The sequence below is a fragment of the Eretmochelys imbricata genome, chromosome 3, assembly GCF_965152235.1.
Source record: "Eretmochelys imbricata isolate rEreImb1 chromosome 3, rEreImb1.hap1, whole genome shotgun sequence".
In the NCBI taxonomy this organism is placed as follows: domain Eukaryota; kingdom Metazoa; phylum Chordata; order Testudines; family Cheloniidae; genus Eretmochelys; species Eretmochelys imbricata.
In genome coordinates, this window is record NC_135574.1 from 191,179,782 (window position 1) to 191,194,315 (window position 14,534).

Here is a 14,534-nt window from a genome sequence, read left to right on the forward strand (position 1 = left end):
TCATAGTTTCTTAAGAAAAGCAACCTCACTGACATTTTAGGGTTTGAAGTTTATTTATTTATTAATATTTTAAACAAAAGCAATTCATTCTCAAATTAAAGTTTATTAAATAAATCTATAAATACAGCATGATAGTTCAGGTCTCACTGAAACAGAAGAAAATTAAGTTACTTTATGCACTACAGTATAAAGACATGCACAAAGATTCAGTGTAAATAAATCCCGGATTTAAATACACAACTATTGATTCCAATAAATTCCCAATGTAAATCCCATTGGTTTATATGGACTTATACGAGAGATGAATATGAGTCACTGAGTTGTACAATATATCTTTAAAAATATGTTTTCAAGCCAAATCCCCTTACTAACCACCATACATGTTTTCAGTAGTACATATCCTTTCCAGAGCAATACATTTTTTATAGTAACTAGTAAATAATATAATACCATTTTGATTATAAAAAGCTTATATATTTATATCTATAGATACAACATTAAATATACAGATAGAAATATTAGATGTATATGATGTTTGGATACCATGGTCAGGGGCCATCAGAAGTAACAGATCAGACAGAAATTAAACTAGACATATTCAGTCATCCTAATCAAAGATCACTAAATTACCTCACTATCTTCCATAGCCATTTCACCAGAAGGAGGTTTAAAAGATGCAAGCATCTCTAACAAATCAAAAAGGGTGGTAAGATGAGGTTCTTGCAAAAGTAAAAGCATTGGAATGTTGTCCTTCTGAGGAGGAGGTAGGCAAGATGCTGGAAGCTGAACACCTTCACCTTTACGCTCCCTCCGTGGTGCACCCAAGGATACAAACACCATCTAGAAACAAGGGGGGAGGTGGGGTGGAGGAGATAGAAAGAGACTATTTTAACAACACAACTACAATGGCCATTTTTTAAACCAGAGACATCTCATAAATAAGAATAGAATTAAGAACCTGGTTTTGGACGATACATTAATATCTTCACTGTTGATCCTTTATCTAACTATGTTTCAACAGAATGTCACAATTCAAAAATGATATACATTGGGCAGCACTGGAGATTTACTTTGATTTCGCCTGACACGGTAAGTACGAAAGGTGGAAGCAGCAGAGTGATTAATTAAAAAGTAATTAATTCAAATGTATGCTAAACTTAGGAGTCAGATCCTCTAAAGTTGCCTTTTTCTTTGACAGGGAGGAGTGACAAAGGGAAGGGTTGTGCAAGGTCGAGTCCTCCAATCTGCAGTGGTTGTAAGGTTAATCCTCCTTCCTGCAAAGTAGACAGGTCCTATTTTCTTAGGCACTGGGGCTGGATTCACACTCTAAGGAAGCTTGCTCATGTCCTGGGCAGTAGGCTGATCTGGGCTGCAAGCCTTGATAGGCCTTATAATAAATGACAATGTGACAGGGATTCTGGACTTTTGAGAGTTAGTTTACAGGATGTTTTGGATTTGAGCATCAAAAGGGAGAAAGGAGACTCTTGACAGCTTCAATGGCTGTTGCCCTCCCTCTTTTCCCTGCTCTCATGTCAAAATGCTTTGAGGCACTATCCTGTTCATAAAATCAAACAGTTGTGACCGTTTGGCCAAAATCTTAGTGTTTGATGTTATTTTCACCAGCCCCTGCTTTTCTCTACAAAAGATAAATGGTTCCAAATTTTACTTTGATCCTTCAGCACGTACTGCTTCACATTTACTAATACACCCAGAATGTGCCTTTTTAAACAAAGACTACTTTTTAAACAGTAAGGAAATAGAGAAGCAGAATGTAAATGTATGTTAATAGGAACTAACTGTAATTTTATTTTGGGTGTAAAGGGGATTTATGCTATACAGCAGAAAACAATATAATGGTTTTAGAAAACAGTCAGATATTGCCAAAGTGAATTTTACATTTTACCACCTAATACACTTACTGGTCATCACATGACAAAAGCAGAATGCCAAATGATCTTTTTATCTTTAAGTCTTATCTTTACACTGATAATACCTGCATATCCTTAAAGCCCAATTCATGAAGTGTTTTTTCATCATAATCAGTTGTTAGTTCGTGCCCAGATGAAATCATTCTCACAGGTCCCATGAGACCACCTACAATAAAGCACAACATAATGAATTTCTGGAATTTCACTGGCTACTTAAAAAGCATAATTTTTAAAAGTAAAATGAATATTAACATTGATACTGCATCTGCTGAAAATTTTTAGAAAAACAGCTCCCTGGTAACTCTCAGGGCCTGACCCAAAGGCACCTGAAGTCAATGGGAATCTTTCCACTGACTTCATTGACCTCTGAATCAGGTCCTTAAATATTTCCTTAGCAGTATGATTCAATTATATCTTGTAATAAAAAAGGCACAGGGAAAAAAATCTGTCTTGTAGGGAGGAAAGAGAGATAATGGATAAATTCCACATTGAAAGAACTATCATTAAATTCTTCCAGAGCTGGAAAATTATTCTATAAGCATTTATTTTAAATACTGATAGTTTTACTAAGTTTGAATGCCACAGGAATTATCTTCTAATTGCCCCTAAAGTGTGTACTGTTAAATCACTATAAAGCACTATAATCTTCTAAATGAAGGCTCTAGGTCTGAAGGATCCAAAAAGGTTCACATCTATCTGCTGTTAAGACTGGAAGGAACGCAGGTGGCAGAGGGAACCATTCCTTCCCTTTTGTAGCCTTGCTTTGTTACACATGGGAACACAGAATGGAAGAACTGGAGGGGCAGGTTAGAGCTTTAACACATGCTGCTATATGGAGAAGGTTTCACTTTCCAAGCTGCATTGGTCAGTGCAGCCCCTGACTGGGAACATAATGAGGCCACCTGAAGGAAAACCAGCAAACAGTGTAACCAAGCTTAGAGCCTATCTACCTCCAACTTTCCACAATGAATAGTTTGTCTCACTCTGTTATATGCTGCTTAACATATATTTTGTTCATAATTTCCTCTTCAATCTCTCTAGTAAAATTTACTTATAATTAAGTCAATGTGAACTGGAGGTTACATCTGTTTGTGAACACCAGAAAAAATCTGACTTCTGACCTTACAGCAGACAGAAGCTGGAGTGAAATAATGGCTTAGGCTCTGTCAAAAGCAAAGACCCTGCCAGTGGAATAGCTATCTAAACAGTGATGAAACGGAGCTGGCAAAGGTCACAGAGTACTGAAAGTGCCAAATGGTGTGGCAAGGCACCAGTCACAGTCATAAACAGAGCAAATTAAAAAGAAAGCAAAAGTGAAGAGGAGGTTACTCACCTGTAACAGGAGGTTCTTTGAGATGCGTGGTCCCTATCTATATTCTACTGAGGGTTATTTGCATATGCCATGTGCCTAGAGCGGGAACTTCTCAAAGTAATAGTGTCCATCAGTCCACTCATGCACCCTGGTACCACTTCATGGTTTCACCAGAGGTAATAAAGGGCATGGCAGACCGACCACACCTTCAGTTCCTTCTCCACAACTAATCTACCAAATCCAGAGCAAAGGTGAAGGAAGGAGGGATTGGAATACAGGTAAGTAAACACCTCCTCTTTGAGTGATGGTCCCAATTGTATTCCACTGAGGATGATTAACAAGCAGTACCTTGATAGGAGGAGGGTGCGAGGACGATGATGGAACAGTAGAATGGAGGACCGATGGACCAAACAAGGCAACCATCACAGAATCTTACACCAGGGCATAGTGAGGAAAAAAAGGCATGCACTGAACTCCATGTGGCTGGCTTATATATGTTCATAAGGGGCACATAATGGACCAGGGCCATAGTTGATGCTTGTGCTCTCATGGAATGGGCCCATATCCCACCTGGTAGGGACTGCCATGACAAGTGATTGCACTGTGGAACCCGCTCCAAGATTCTCTGGGTGAAGAAGGCCTGCCCCTGAATTCTCTCTGCTATGGCAATAAATAGTTTAGGACACTTCCAGAATGGTCTCGTCCTCTGTAGGTAAGGGGCCAGGGCCCTATGTATATTAAGGGAGTGAAGCTGTTGTTCCTCCTTTGAGGTGTGCAGTTTGGGAAGGAAGGTGGGCAAATGTATGGGTTGGTCGAGGTAGAAGCAGGAAACCACTCTCAGTAAGATATGGGATGTAAGTGCAATGAGACTTTGTCCTTATGGAAGGTAGTGAAAGGAGGATTGGCCATCATGGCCCCAGTTCACCAATCCTTTCTGCAGAGGTAATAGTGACCAAGAAAATGACCTTCATGGAAACAAAAGAAAGGGAGCAAAAGGCCAGAGTTTCAAAGGGCAAGCTCATCAATGCCATAAGGACTAGGCGGAGGTCCCACTGAAGAACAACAGGCTGAACAGCAGGGTATTTGTATACAAGGCCCTTCCAGAATCAGGCAGTTAAAGGGTGAGTGAAAACCAAATGCCCCTCCACAGGAGGATGGAGAGCACTGATAGCCGCTTCATGCACTTTAATGGAGCTGAGAGCGAGCCCTGAGGCCATCAGACACAGTAAGTAGTCTAAGACCATCAGGATGCCCACAGCCTCAGGAGCAAGACCTTTCTGCTGGGCCCAGGAAGTGAAACATATGCATTCAAATTGGTAGGATCATCTCATGGAATCCTTCCTGCTACTCGAGAGGACATTTCCCACTGCCAATGAACATTACTGTGCCACTGGAGGTGTCCATCCAAAAACCAAGCTCCCAAATGAAGTGTCCGTGGATCAGGATGCCTGAACCTGCCATTGTGTTGTGTGAGCAGTTCTTGGAACATCGGAAGCGGAGGATGGTTTGACATGCGGAGAAGAGTTGGAAACCAGAACTGACGAGGCCAGAATGAGGCAATCGGGATGGCCGTCACTCTCTCTCGTCAGTTTGTGAAGGACATAGGGCAGGAGTGGTAGGGGAGGGAAGGTGTAAATTATTCGATCGGACCAGTTGATGACCAAGGCGTGGCCCTGTGAATTGTCACCAAGCCCTCCCCTGGAACAGTACTGGATTATTCCTGGGGGAATTCTGCATCACTGTGCATGCGCAGAATTCATGTTCCCCACTTGTTTCTTTGCTTCCCTGCAGAAAAATGGCTTCTAAAGGGAAAGCAAAGAGAAGCCACAAGAGTGGCAGCACCCTGGCAGCACAGGCGAGTCCATTTGGGCGTCCAGAGCAGCTGGCAGGGGGGTGGAGAGGGGATAGGCAGTCGTGAGTGTGATTGTGACACTCGGTCCCTCTTGCTCGCTATTGTGATATGCACAGTGTGGAGGGGCAGGGCTTTGGGGTGTTTCTGAGGAGGCAGGTAGGGGGCAGGCTCTGTCCCCTCTGGCAAAACAGAATGTATACACCTGGGAGAATTCTGCACCACTGCGCAAAGCAGAATTTTACAGAAATTATTAAGCGTGCAGAATTTCTTTTCCCCCAACAGAAATGGGCTGCAGTGCTGCTAGCTGCCACTAGCGGCCACTGGACCCAGCAGAGCCCAGCTCGCACAAGGAAGACACTGCTGGGGGGAGGAGAGGGAGCTAGAAGGTTCCTGGCAGCTGTAGTTCCCAGCATGCCCTAAGGGAAGAAGAGGGTGGTGCGCAGGAAACTCCATGCAAGCCTGTTACCAAGCATCAAGCTGTTTCTTCCTGTGGATCCCTAGCCTCGGGGTAGGGGGAGAGAAACAGTAACTGGGTTGTCATAGGGATTTCTTTAACTCTACTACTGGGGGAATTTTCATGTGTGTCTGTATTGTTACAGACATACTTGCTGACAAGTATTTTGAACTAAATTACCAAAATAATTGAAACCGGCATGATTATGTAGTGTTATTTTGACAAATAAAATTTGCAGAATTTAAAATATTGTGTGCAGAATTTTAAATTTTTTGGCACAGAATGCACCCAGGAGTAACTGGATGCACTTGCTGTTGGCATGAGAGGAAAAGAGATCCCTGACCAGGGTCCCCAACACCCAAAAACATCAGTGATTACCACGTCACCCAACTCCCATTCGTAGTCGGTCATGAAATTCCTGCTGAGCGCATCGGCAATCATATTCTGGGTCCCCAGGAGATAGGTCACCAACAATAGGATATGGTGTGCATAGCACCACTTCCACAAGCATACCACTTCCACACTCTGTGCTGGGGACCTTGTCCCTCCTTGCTTGTTTATGTAGTAAACCGCAGTGGTGATGTCTGACATGAGAACATGACAAGAGTGGATGGACGGTAAAAATGCATGGCATGCCCTGCGTACCACCCTAAGTTCCAGAGTGTTGATGTGCATCCTGGGTTCCCAAGTGTTCCAAGTTCCCTGTGTCATGTGATCTACCACGTGAGCATCCCAGCCGTCAAGTGACACATATCCTTTATAATCGTCATGCTTGGCAAGGATGGAAAGGAGAGCATTCTGGAGGAAACTTGGAGTGGATATGTCCACCACTGAAATTAGAAGATGACTTCTTGTGGAATGGTAAGAATGGAGTCCATGGACTGGTGCATAGGGGAGCAGCCATAGTTGTAGACAGCAGAAGCCATGAACAGAGTGAAGGCCTTGACATCTGTGCACACTGCCATATGACCTAGGAGGGGGACAGAAGTTCTGGCTGAGACCAAGGGGCTGGATGTCACTGAAGTGATCAGGTCCAGCAGTGTCTGGAACCTGTCCTTCAGGAGATTAGCACATGTGCATGTCGATGGGTATGCCAATGAACTCCAGGAAATGCACAGGATGCAAAGACAATTTTTTGACTTTCACACTCATCCCTAGAGAGTAGAGGAGTAGAAGGAGCTGGGAAATCAATTCTTGAGCTACCATTTTGGACCATGCTGCCAGCAGCCAGGCATCCAAGTAGGTGAACTGTTATCATGGAAACCTACGTAAAGACTGCTGGAGCAGTGGTAAGTCTGAATGGGAGAACCCTGTATGAGAAGTGCCAAGGACCCACCGTGAACCTCAGGAACTATCTGTAGGTCATGTGGATGTTGACGTGGAAGCAGGTGTCTTGCATATCAAGAGCCATAAGCCATGTGGCCTTTTTCTAGTAAGGGAATGATGGTCGCAAGTGTGACCATGCAGAACTTTGGCTTGCAAATGGAACAGTTGAGGCATCGGAGATCCAGGATTGGTCTCCATCCTCCCTTCTTCTTGTGTACCAGGAAATAATTGGAATAGAACCTTGTGTCCTGAAAGTTTGCACAGACTGGCTCTACTGCTCCTCTCCGCAGTAGGGAATCCACCTCCATGGCAAGGAGGGAATCCACTTCCACTGTCGAGAGCGGTACCTGAGATGAGACCGTTGCGGAGGATGTGGAGGAGGTAGCATCATAAACTCAATCGTTATAGCCAAGTCGAATTACATCCAGGACCCACTTGTCCATTGTTATCATGCTCCATTCTGGCAGAAAGTTTGAGATTGCCTCTGAAAAGGGTGGCTGGCAAGAGCGCTGGAGTGCAAAGTGACTGACAGCGCCCTAGATGCACTCAGAAATATTGCTTATGAGAAGATAGTGTGTGCTGTGTGGAGGATGGCCCTGGTGGGCCAGGAAGATGGGATCTTTGTACCTTTGGGCGCTTCTGTGGAGGCTCAAAGACTTGCTGGTGGTAGAAATGGGGAGCTCTGTAGAGTTGTGTAGTTAGCGGGCGATAACATTTTCTTTTGGACGCTGATTTATAAATGCTTAGCAATCGCAGGGTGGCCAGAAGGCAGCAGATCCAATGTAAAAGAGGGGGTTATCTAAGCAGGTGAGTGGACCAGAGCACATGGAGACCTCATCCCTTCCAGGGCAAATAGTTCATGAGGTCAAGGGACACATTGGAGTCTCTCCAGCATCAATGGTACTCGGTCCACGGATGGAACTGGAGCTGGTTAGGGAACCTCTCTCAGGACCGACGATCCATGAGACATTGGTGAAACCGATGCAGGAGGGGTATGGTGCCCAGGAACCAGGACCGGCACATCCGTCAAGCAGTGCAAATTCTTATCACCCTTGTGGGCCCTGGAACACACCGCTCCTGCATGGCTGGAACTCATGGACAATGCAGCATCTTTACTGGATCTGGAGGAAGACTTATTGCCATGCTTCTGTGACTCATGGCTCGGCCTCAGAGCAGGATCCATAGCACTGGTCCCAGCTGAACCAGACTGAGACTCTGCAGTAAGAGGCGCACTCTTGGAGTTCTCAGGCTGATGTACAGGGAGGGTTCCCTGGCCAGGATCCGACTGCAGTCCCATGGCTACCCCCATGAGGTGCTTCTTAAGGTGAAGGGAAGGAGAGGCAAATCCTGCACCTAGATGCTGCATGGGCTTTCCCCAAGCCGTACAGACAGCACTGGTGCGCATCGCTGATCGAAAACGAGCGAGGGCAGGAAGTGCAGCATAATCCAGTATATAGATACAGGTGCTGGGCAGGGGGTGGGAGGTAGCAGGAAACCACCAAAGCAGCGTCCCAAAGTCCTTAATCCTAAGAAATTACTACAAACACTAAAACTACCACAAAAACAACAAAACTCTATGTACACGAATAAAAACAGTTTTTCTATAAAGATTGGAAAGTGCATCACCAAGGGTGAGAGAACAGCAGAAGCTCCAACTCTGAACATGCAGCGCTGAGAAGGAACTGAAAGCGAAGTTGGTCTGCCCTGCCCTTTATCGCCTCGGGTGAAACCATGAGGTGGTACAAGGGCGCATGCGCAGACTGACTGACACTACTACTCTGAAAAGCTCCAGCTTCATGGCACTTGCGCATTACCGTCAGTGGAATACAACAGGGCCCATCATTTGGGGAATAAAAGTTATGCGCACACATCTGAAAGTTAAAGTACTAGGGTCAACTCCTTAAATACTTACTCAGTTTTTACACAATTGCTAAAATCAAGCAAACTCCCAGTGAAAGAACTGAGTCAAAAAAACTACTTAAGGATGCCAGGATTTGGCCCTTTAAGCAGGAGGATAGTGAAAACATTTACATATTCTGTCACCATGAATGAGGATGCTTTTTGTTGAAACTTGAATTGTTGAACACAACTTGAATTTCCATCTTAATTAGAATGACAGAGCAACCATTTCAGAGTTTCCTAATAAACAGGAGCTGGGTTTAGCAGAAGCTTTACAATACCATTTAAACAGACACAGCTAAAGTAATCAATTTCTTTAACATCAGGCATAAGTAAGGGAAAAAAGGATTAAAATATTTCTATTTAATGAGAGAATGGTATCATCAACTGCATCACACAAGTCCAAATCCTGTCCTCAAGTAAGCATTTGTGTAACATATACAATTATTAATATTATTAATATTTATTAGTTGGAACCCCAGCGATGGACCAGGACCCCATTGTGCTAGGTGCTGTACAAACACAAAACAAACAAATAGTCCTTGCCACAAAGAGCTCATGGTCTAAATACAAAACAAGAGACACCAGATGGATACAGACTGGGACTGTAAGGAAACTATTATACAGTACTGGTCTGCAAGGTAGGCTATGGTCTTAGCACACTAGAAGCCTAACCAATGTCAAATTTTTATAGGCATCCTGTAGGTAAAGGAGAGCTTTGAAGGAGCATAACGAGGAAGATGAGAATAAGCAAATGATCAATTTGGCAACAGGATGTTCAGTAATAAATTAACTATTTTAACATAGTTGCAAAAAGATTGAAAGATGCAGTAAAGGAACTCACACTTGAATAGCAGTTAAATACATATTTGTGAGCCCAACATACATTCTGAGTCCTAATTACTTACCTATACAGAGTCATAAATATGAATGGCACTTCACAAAATATAAGATGGGTCTCCACTCAGAGGAGTTTACTAACTAAATAAGACATAATAAAATGAATAAAAAGAATAATGGCAATGGGGAAAGGAGAATATAATCGTGGAAGGAAGGGAAGAATGAAAAGTTACAAGTAATAAAAATCGTGTGATGTGAAAAACCATGTGTAAGTAGTGCATATCCCTTGTTACTTCTGAATTTTCTCTCTCTACTTTAAAAGAAACGGTAACACTTACAAAAGCACTGTTTAATAACGAAGTGTGACAGGCTAATGCTAGTTATGAAATAAATGGAGCAAATGGAATAAAACCAACAGTGATACTTGCTATTTTTCCCCAGGTACCCTAATCTACTGTCAAATACACATCATCTTTCAACCTCTATGGACGATCAATTAGCCAAGCACAAGCTATGGCTAATAGTATTGTACAACTTACCAGGGAAATCTCCTTTCCGGCTGCTTTGGCCAAACTCCTGAAGCTGAGCTTGCTGGTTTATCTGTTCTTTCTGCAAATTTTCATACCAATGGGTAACCTCAGCCCTTAGATCTGCCACTTGATCACTAGGATACATTTCTATAGTCATCTGAAACATAATGCACACATTTTTTCAGAATGAACAATGAATGTTATGAAACATAATGATCTAGGAATAAAATCCATTTGGAAAACCAAAGTTCTTTTAACTACCTTGTCAGGAAGTCCAGCTGGCTGACATACAATTCTTAGTGGTAATGACTGTTTATCACTAAGTGCCTTTAAGTGACTGCTGATACCAGTGCCTTCAATCTGCCACTGTCTCAGATGATACGCAAACCTTAAGAAGCATATAAAAATCACACATAAAAACACCAAATGTTTTTGTTAACATCTATTCAACTCAAAAGCCTGACAAACAGTAGGAAGACAAGAAGGCTGAGAAAGCTCCCAGCTCCACTTCTCTGGTCCTGCAGAGATTCCGACACAAAAAGAAAAAAGACAAGACTTTGTATTCCTGATATTGCTTTAGTTTAAAACAAAACAAAAAACAAAACACTTTCCACCTTTTTTATACATCATGAATAGGGCCCTACCAAATTCACAGCTGTGAAAAATGCATCACGGACCATGAAATCTGGTCTCTCCCCGTGAAATTTGGTCTTTTGTGTACTTTAACCTTATACTATACAGATTTCATGAGGGAGATCAGCATTTCCAAAACTGGGAATCCTGAGCCAAAAAGGGGAGGCGGGAGAGAAGCAAGCTTCTTGTGGGGGGAGGGTCACAGTATTGCCACCCTTACTTCTGCGCTGTCTTCAGAGCTGGGTGGCCAGACAATGGCGGTTGCTAGCCAGGCACCCAGCTCTGACAGCTCCGCTGCCACCAGCAACACCATGGCATGGTATGGTATGATTGCAACCCTTTTGCGCTGCTGCCTTCAGAGCTGGGGCCTTGGCCCAGCAACTGCCACTCTTCAGCCGCCCAGCTCTGAAGGCAGCAGCGCAGAAGTAAGGGTGGCAATACCATACCATGCCATCCTTACTTCTGAACTGCTGCAGGCGGCGGCGCTGCCTTCAGAGCTGGGCTCTCAGCCAGCAGCCACTGCTCTCCGGTAGCCCAGATGAAGGCAGCGCTGCCAGCAGCAGCAGCGCAGAAGTAAGGGTGGCAATACTGCAACCCTCCTACAATAACCTTACGACTCCTCCACAACCCTCTTTTGGGTAAGGACCCTTACAGTTACAACAATGTGAAATTTCAAATTTAAATATCTGAAATTTTAGATTTTTAAAACCCATGAAATTGACCAAAATGGACTGTGAATCTGATATGGCCCTAATCATGAAACAGCAAAAGAGGACAACCATCTTTTTTTTCCTGGCCAAAAACCTTTAACAGACTAAGCTTCACACAAAATATTTGCTAAGTATGTATTATTATCCCCATTTTACACAGAGGAAACCAAATGAGTAATTTACATCTCTGTTTTTCAGTATTTCACTTAACTCAAATTTCAAATGATAGGAAAATAAATTACAATAAATCCCAACTCAAAATATATTGAAGAAATTGTTTACCTTCTCCTAAAAGCTTCAAGGTGTGTCTTTAGCATTAAAAGTCCTCTTTCAATTATGGTGAGACTCGAGTGGGAGTCTTGCTCAAGATTACTGGAAGCTAACATAAGGCTCTCCATACACTTGCTAATAAATTCTTGTTCTTTTTCCAGACCTGTTTTACCTGCAAGTCAGATATTTAAGTAACCATGTGCCGAATGTACTGAAAACTGCAAGTTTTAGCACTCAAGATTAAAACAAGATAAACTAATATTCTTTAAAAGATTTTCTTTTTAACAAAAAAATGACTAAGATTATTTTGTACAATATCCTTGGATTTTAGTATACCCGTGTAAATAAAACTGAGAACTCTTACCATTAATGTAATAAGAATTGATATACTGGATAGCTGCTCGACTGACATCACCAGACTGTGCTCTTAAAGCAATGCCCCAGAATTGGTCCATACCACACAACTGTTAAGACAAATGAAAAATTTGTCACGTAGTTATTTTCTCTTGGGAATCATCTCTCCCCCAGTTTGAGACATTTACACTGCGTCTTTTCCTGTTAATACTGGAGATACTCCCACAGAATGCTGGGATTGGGCCAAGCCACGAATGGGTGGGACCTGAGCATCTGAAGCACTATGGGCAAACTCTAGATAGGAAAGATAGGTCTGACTATTGGTTTGGAAACAAATGCTACCCTAAGGAACCTTGACAACATTGTGCTATCTACCCAAAAACTTAAGCTCATTCAAGTGATAGTACTATTCAGCAGTGAGACTGTCAGAAATGATGGTAGAAGATCTTAAAGCCAAGCCTAAGTCATCCTGAAAGAAACCCATGGAAGCTGGACTGCCTGATTGCTTGAAGTTAATCTTTGTATCTTAGCATCCATCAGAGAACTTTGTGTAAACTCCTGAGTAAGCAAAAATGACACAAGGCTTGCAAAAAGCTCAGAGAGGAATATCCCACGTTGTTATAGGACTTGCTGCTCAATAGTCAAACTGTTAGGCCCAGTTACTCTTAAGTGGGATGAAGAAGCAAACCCTGAGATGGGAGATCCTGGCTTGCTGGAGAGATGGAATAAAGATCTCTATGAAAGCTACATTAGGTTTGACTATCACAGCATACATGGCCACTTTCATCTGACCCCCTTTTTAATCTTCTGGATCCCTTTTTCTAGTAGTGGAAAGGGGGGGGAGGGAGGAAGGGGGAAACACACAGGAGACAATTCATCTATCTGTGAGCCATTATAAGACAGTTACTTTTTTCCTAACTGGTGTTCTTCAAGATGTGTGTGCTCGCCACATGCACCAGTGCCAGAACTTTTTCCCTCAGCAGTAGCTGTAGGGGACCAGCTCTGGTACCCCTTGGAGTGGCACGCAAATGCCGCGGTATATAGGCAGCTCTCACGACCCTCAGTTCCTTCTTGCTGTAAACTCCGACAGTGGGGAAAGAGGGCGGGTTGTGGAATGGACATGAGCAACACATCTCAAAGAACACCAGTTACGGAAAAAGATAATTGTCTTTTCTTCTTTGAGTGCTTGCTCAGGTCCATTCAACCTAGATGAGACCCAAGCAGTACCCCTCGGAGATGAGTAGGAGTTCACGGATGTGTAGACTGCAACACAGCTCTGCCGAACCCAGCGTCGTCTCTGGCCAAGGAGCACGTCGTGGCTCAACAGATATCCTGGATTGGGAAGTGTGCCAGGAAGGCTGCCGAAGATGCCTGAGCTCTGGTTGAGTGGGCTCTGACGATCGGCGGTGGAGGGACTCCCGCCAACCCATAGCAGGTGTGAATGTAAGAGGTGATCCAGTTAGAAATCCTCTGTGTGGACATCAGGAGGCCCTTCATTCTGTCAGCTGTAGAGATGAAAAGCTGAGTCGACTTATGGAAAGATTATTGTCTGTCTGTTCCGCAAACAGGGCTTGCCCATCGAAGGGAAGGTCTTGCATCAACTGCTGAGCCTCCATGGACAAGCCAGAGAGAAGCGGCCAGGATGCCCGGCACATGGCGACAACCAAGGCCATGGTTCAGGTGGTGGTATCTGCTGCATCCAACGCCACCTGGAGCATCACCCTGGCCAGAGTCGTGCCCTCCTCCATGATTGCCCTGAACTCCTTCCTAGAAGCCTCAGGCAGGGAGCCCTTGAACTTGACCAGGGCTTGCCACATGTTAAAGTCATAGCGTCCCAGGAGGGCCTGATGGTTGGCCACTCTCAACTGGAGACTAGAGGATAAATAAACCTTACGGGCGTCTAGTAACAAGTCTAGTCTCTTGGGCCTGTTCTACACTGGGGGGGCGGGGGAGTGTCGATCTAAGATACGCAACTTCAGCTACGAGAATAGCATAGCTGAAGTCGATGTATCTTAGATCGACTTAGAATCACTTATTTTGCGTTCTCGTGGGGTGGGATCGACGGCCGCCGTTCCCCCATCAACTCCGCTTCCGCCTCTCACCATGGAGGAGTTCCGGAGTCGATGGAAGAGTGATTGGGGATTGATTTATCACGTCTACACTAGACGCAATAAATCGATCCCCGATAGATCCATCACTACCCGCTGATCCAGTGGGTAACGTAGACGTGGCCTAGGAGTCCTTGTTCTTAGGGGTAGCTCCGCGCCAGGAAGTGCCCACACGCGGTGATGCCCTCCTAGGGGATTGGTGACGGTCCGAGGAATGGTAGCATCGATCCCTCAACAAATCTCTGGAGAGGTACCATGGTCTTGGAGATACTGGGTACAGGGACTGGTACTCCTGCCAGGGGGGCACGTGCCTCCAAA

The 14,534-nt window shown here is 44.0% G+C and overlaps 1 protein-coding gene across 4 annotated transcripts in view; it reads right to left on the reverse strand.

Annotated features, from left to right (window-relative positions):
* USP34 (ubiquitin specific peptidase 34) overlaps positions 1 to 14,534 on the reverse strand; it is a 274,188-nt gene that overhangs the window by 122,590 nt on the left and 137,064 nt on the right. For all 4 annotated transcript variants that reach the window (XM_077813985.1, XM_077813986.1, XM_077813988.1 and 1 more), the window contains 6 exons: positions 12,119 to 12,218; positions 11,767 to 11,926; positions 10,403 to 10,529; positions 10,151 to 10,298; positions 1,994 to 2,094; positions 631 to 840 (listed from right to left, as the gene is read on the reverse strand). In XM_077813985.1, the coding sequence (XP_077670111.1) occupies positions 631 to 840; positions 1,994 to 2,094; positions 10,151 to 10,298; positions 10,403 to 10,529; positions 11,767 to 11,926; positions 12,119 to 12,218 (846 nt within the window). The remainder of the gene's footprint in view (positions 1 to 630; positions 841 to 1,993; positions 2,095 to 10,150; positions 10,299 to 10,402; positions 10,530 to 11,766; positions 11,927 to 12,118; positions 12,219 to 14,534) is intronic.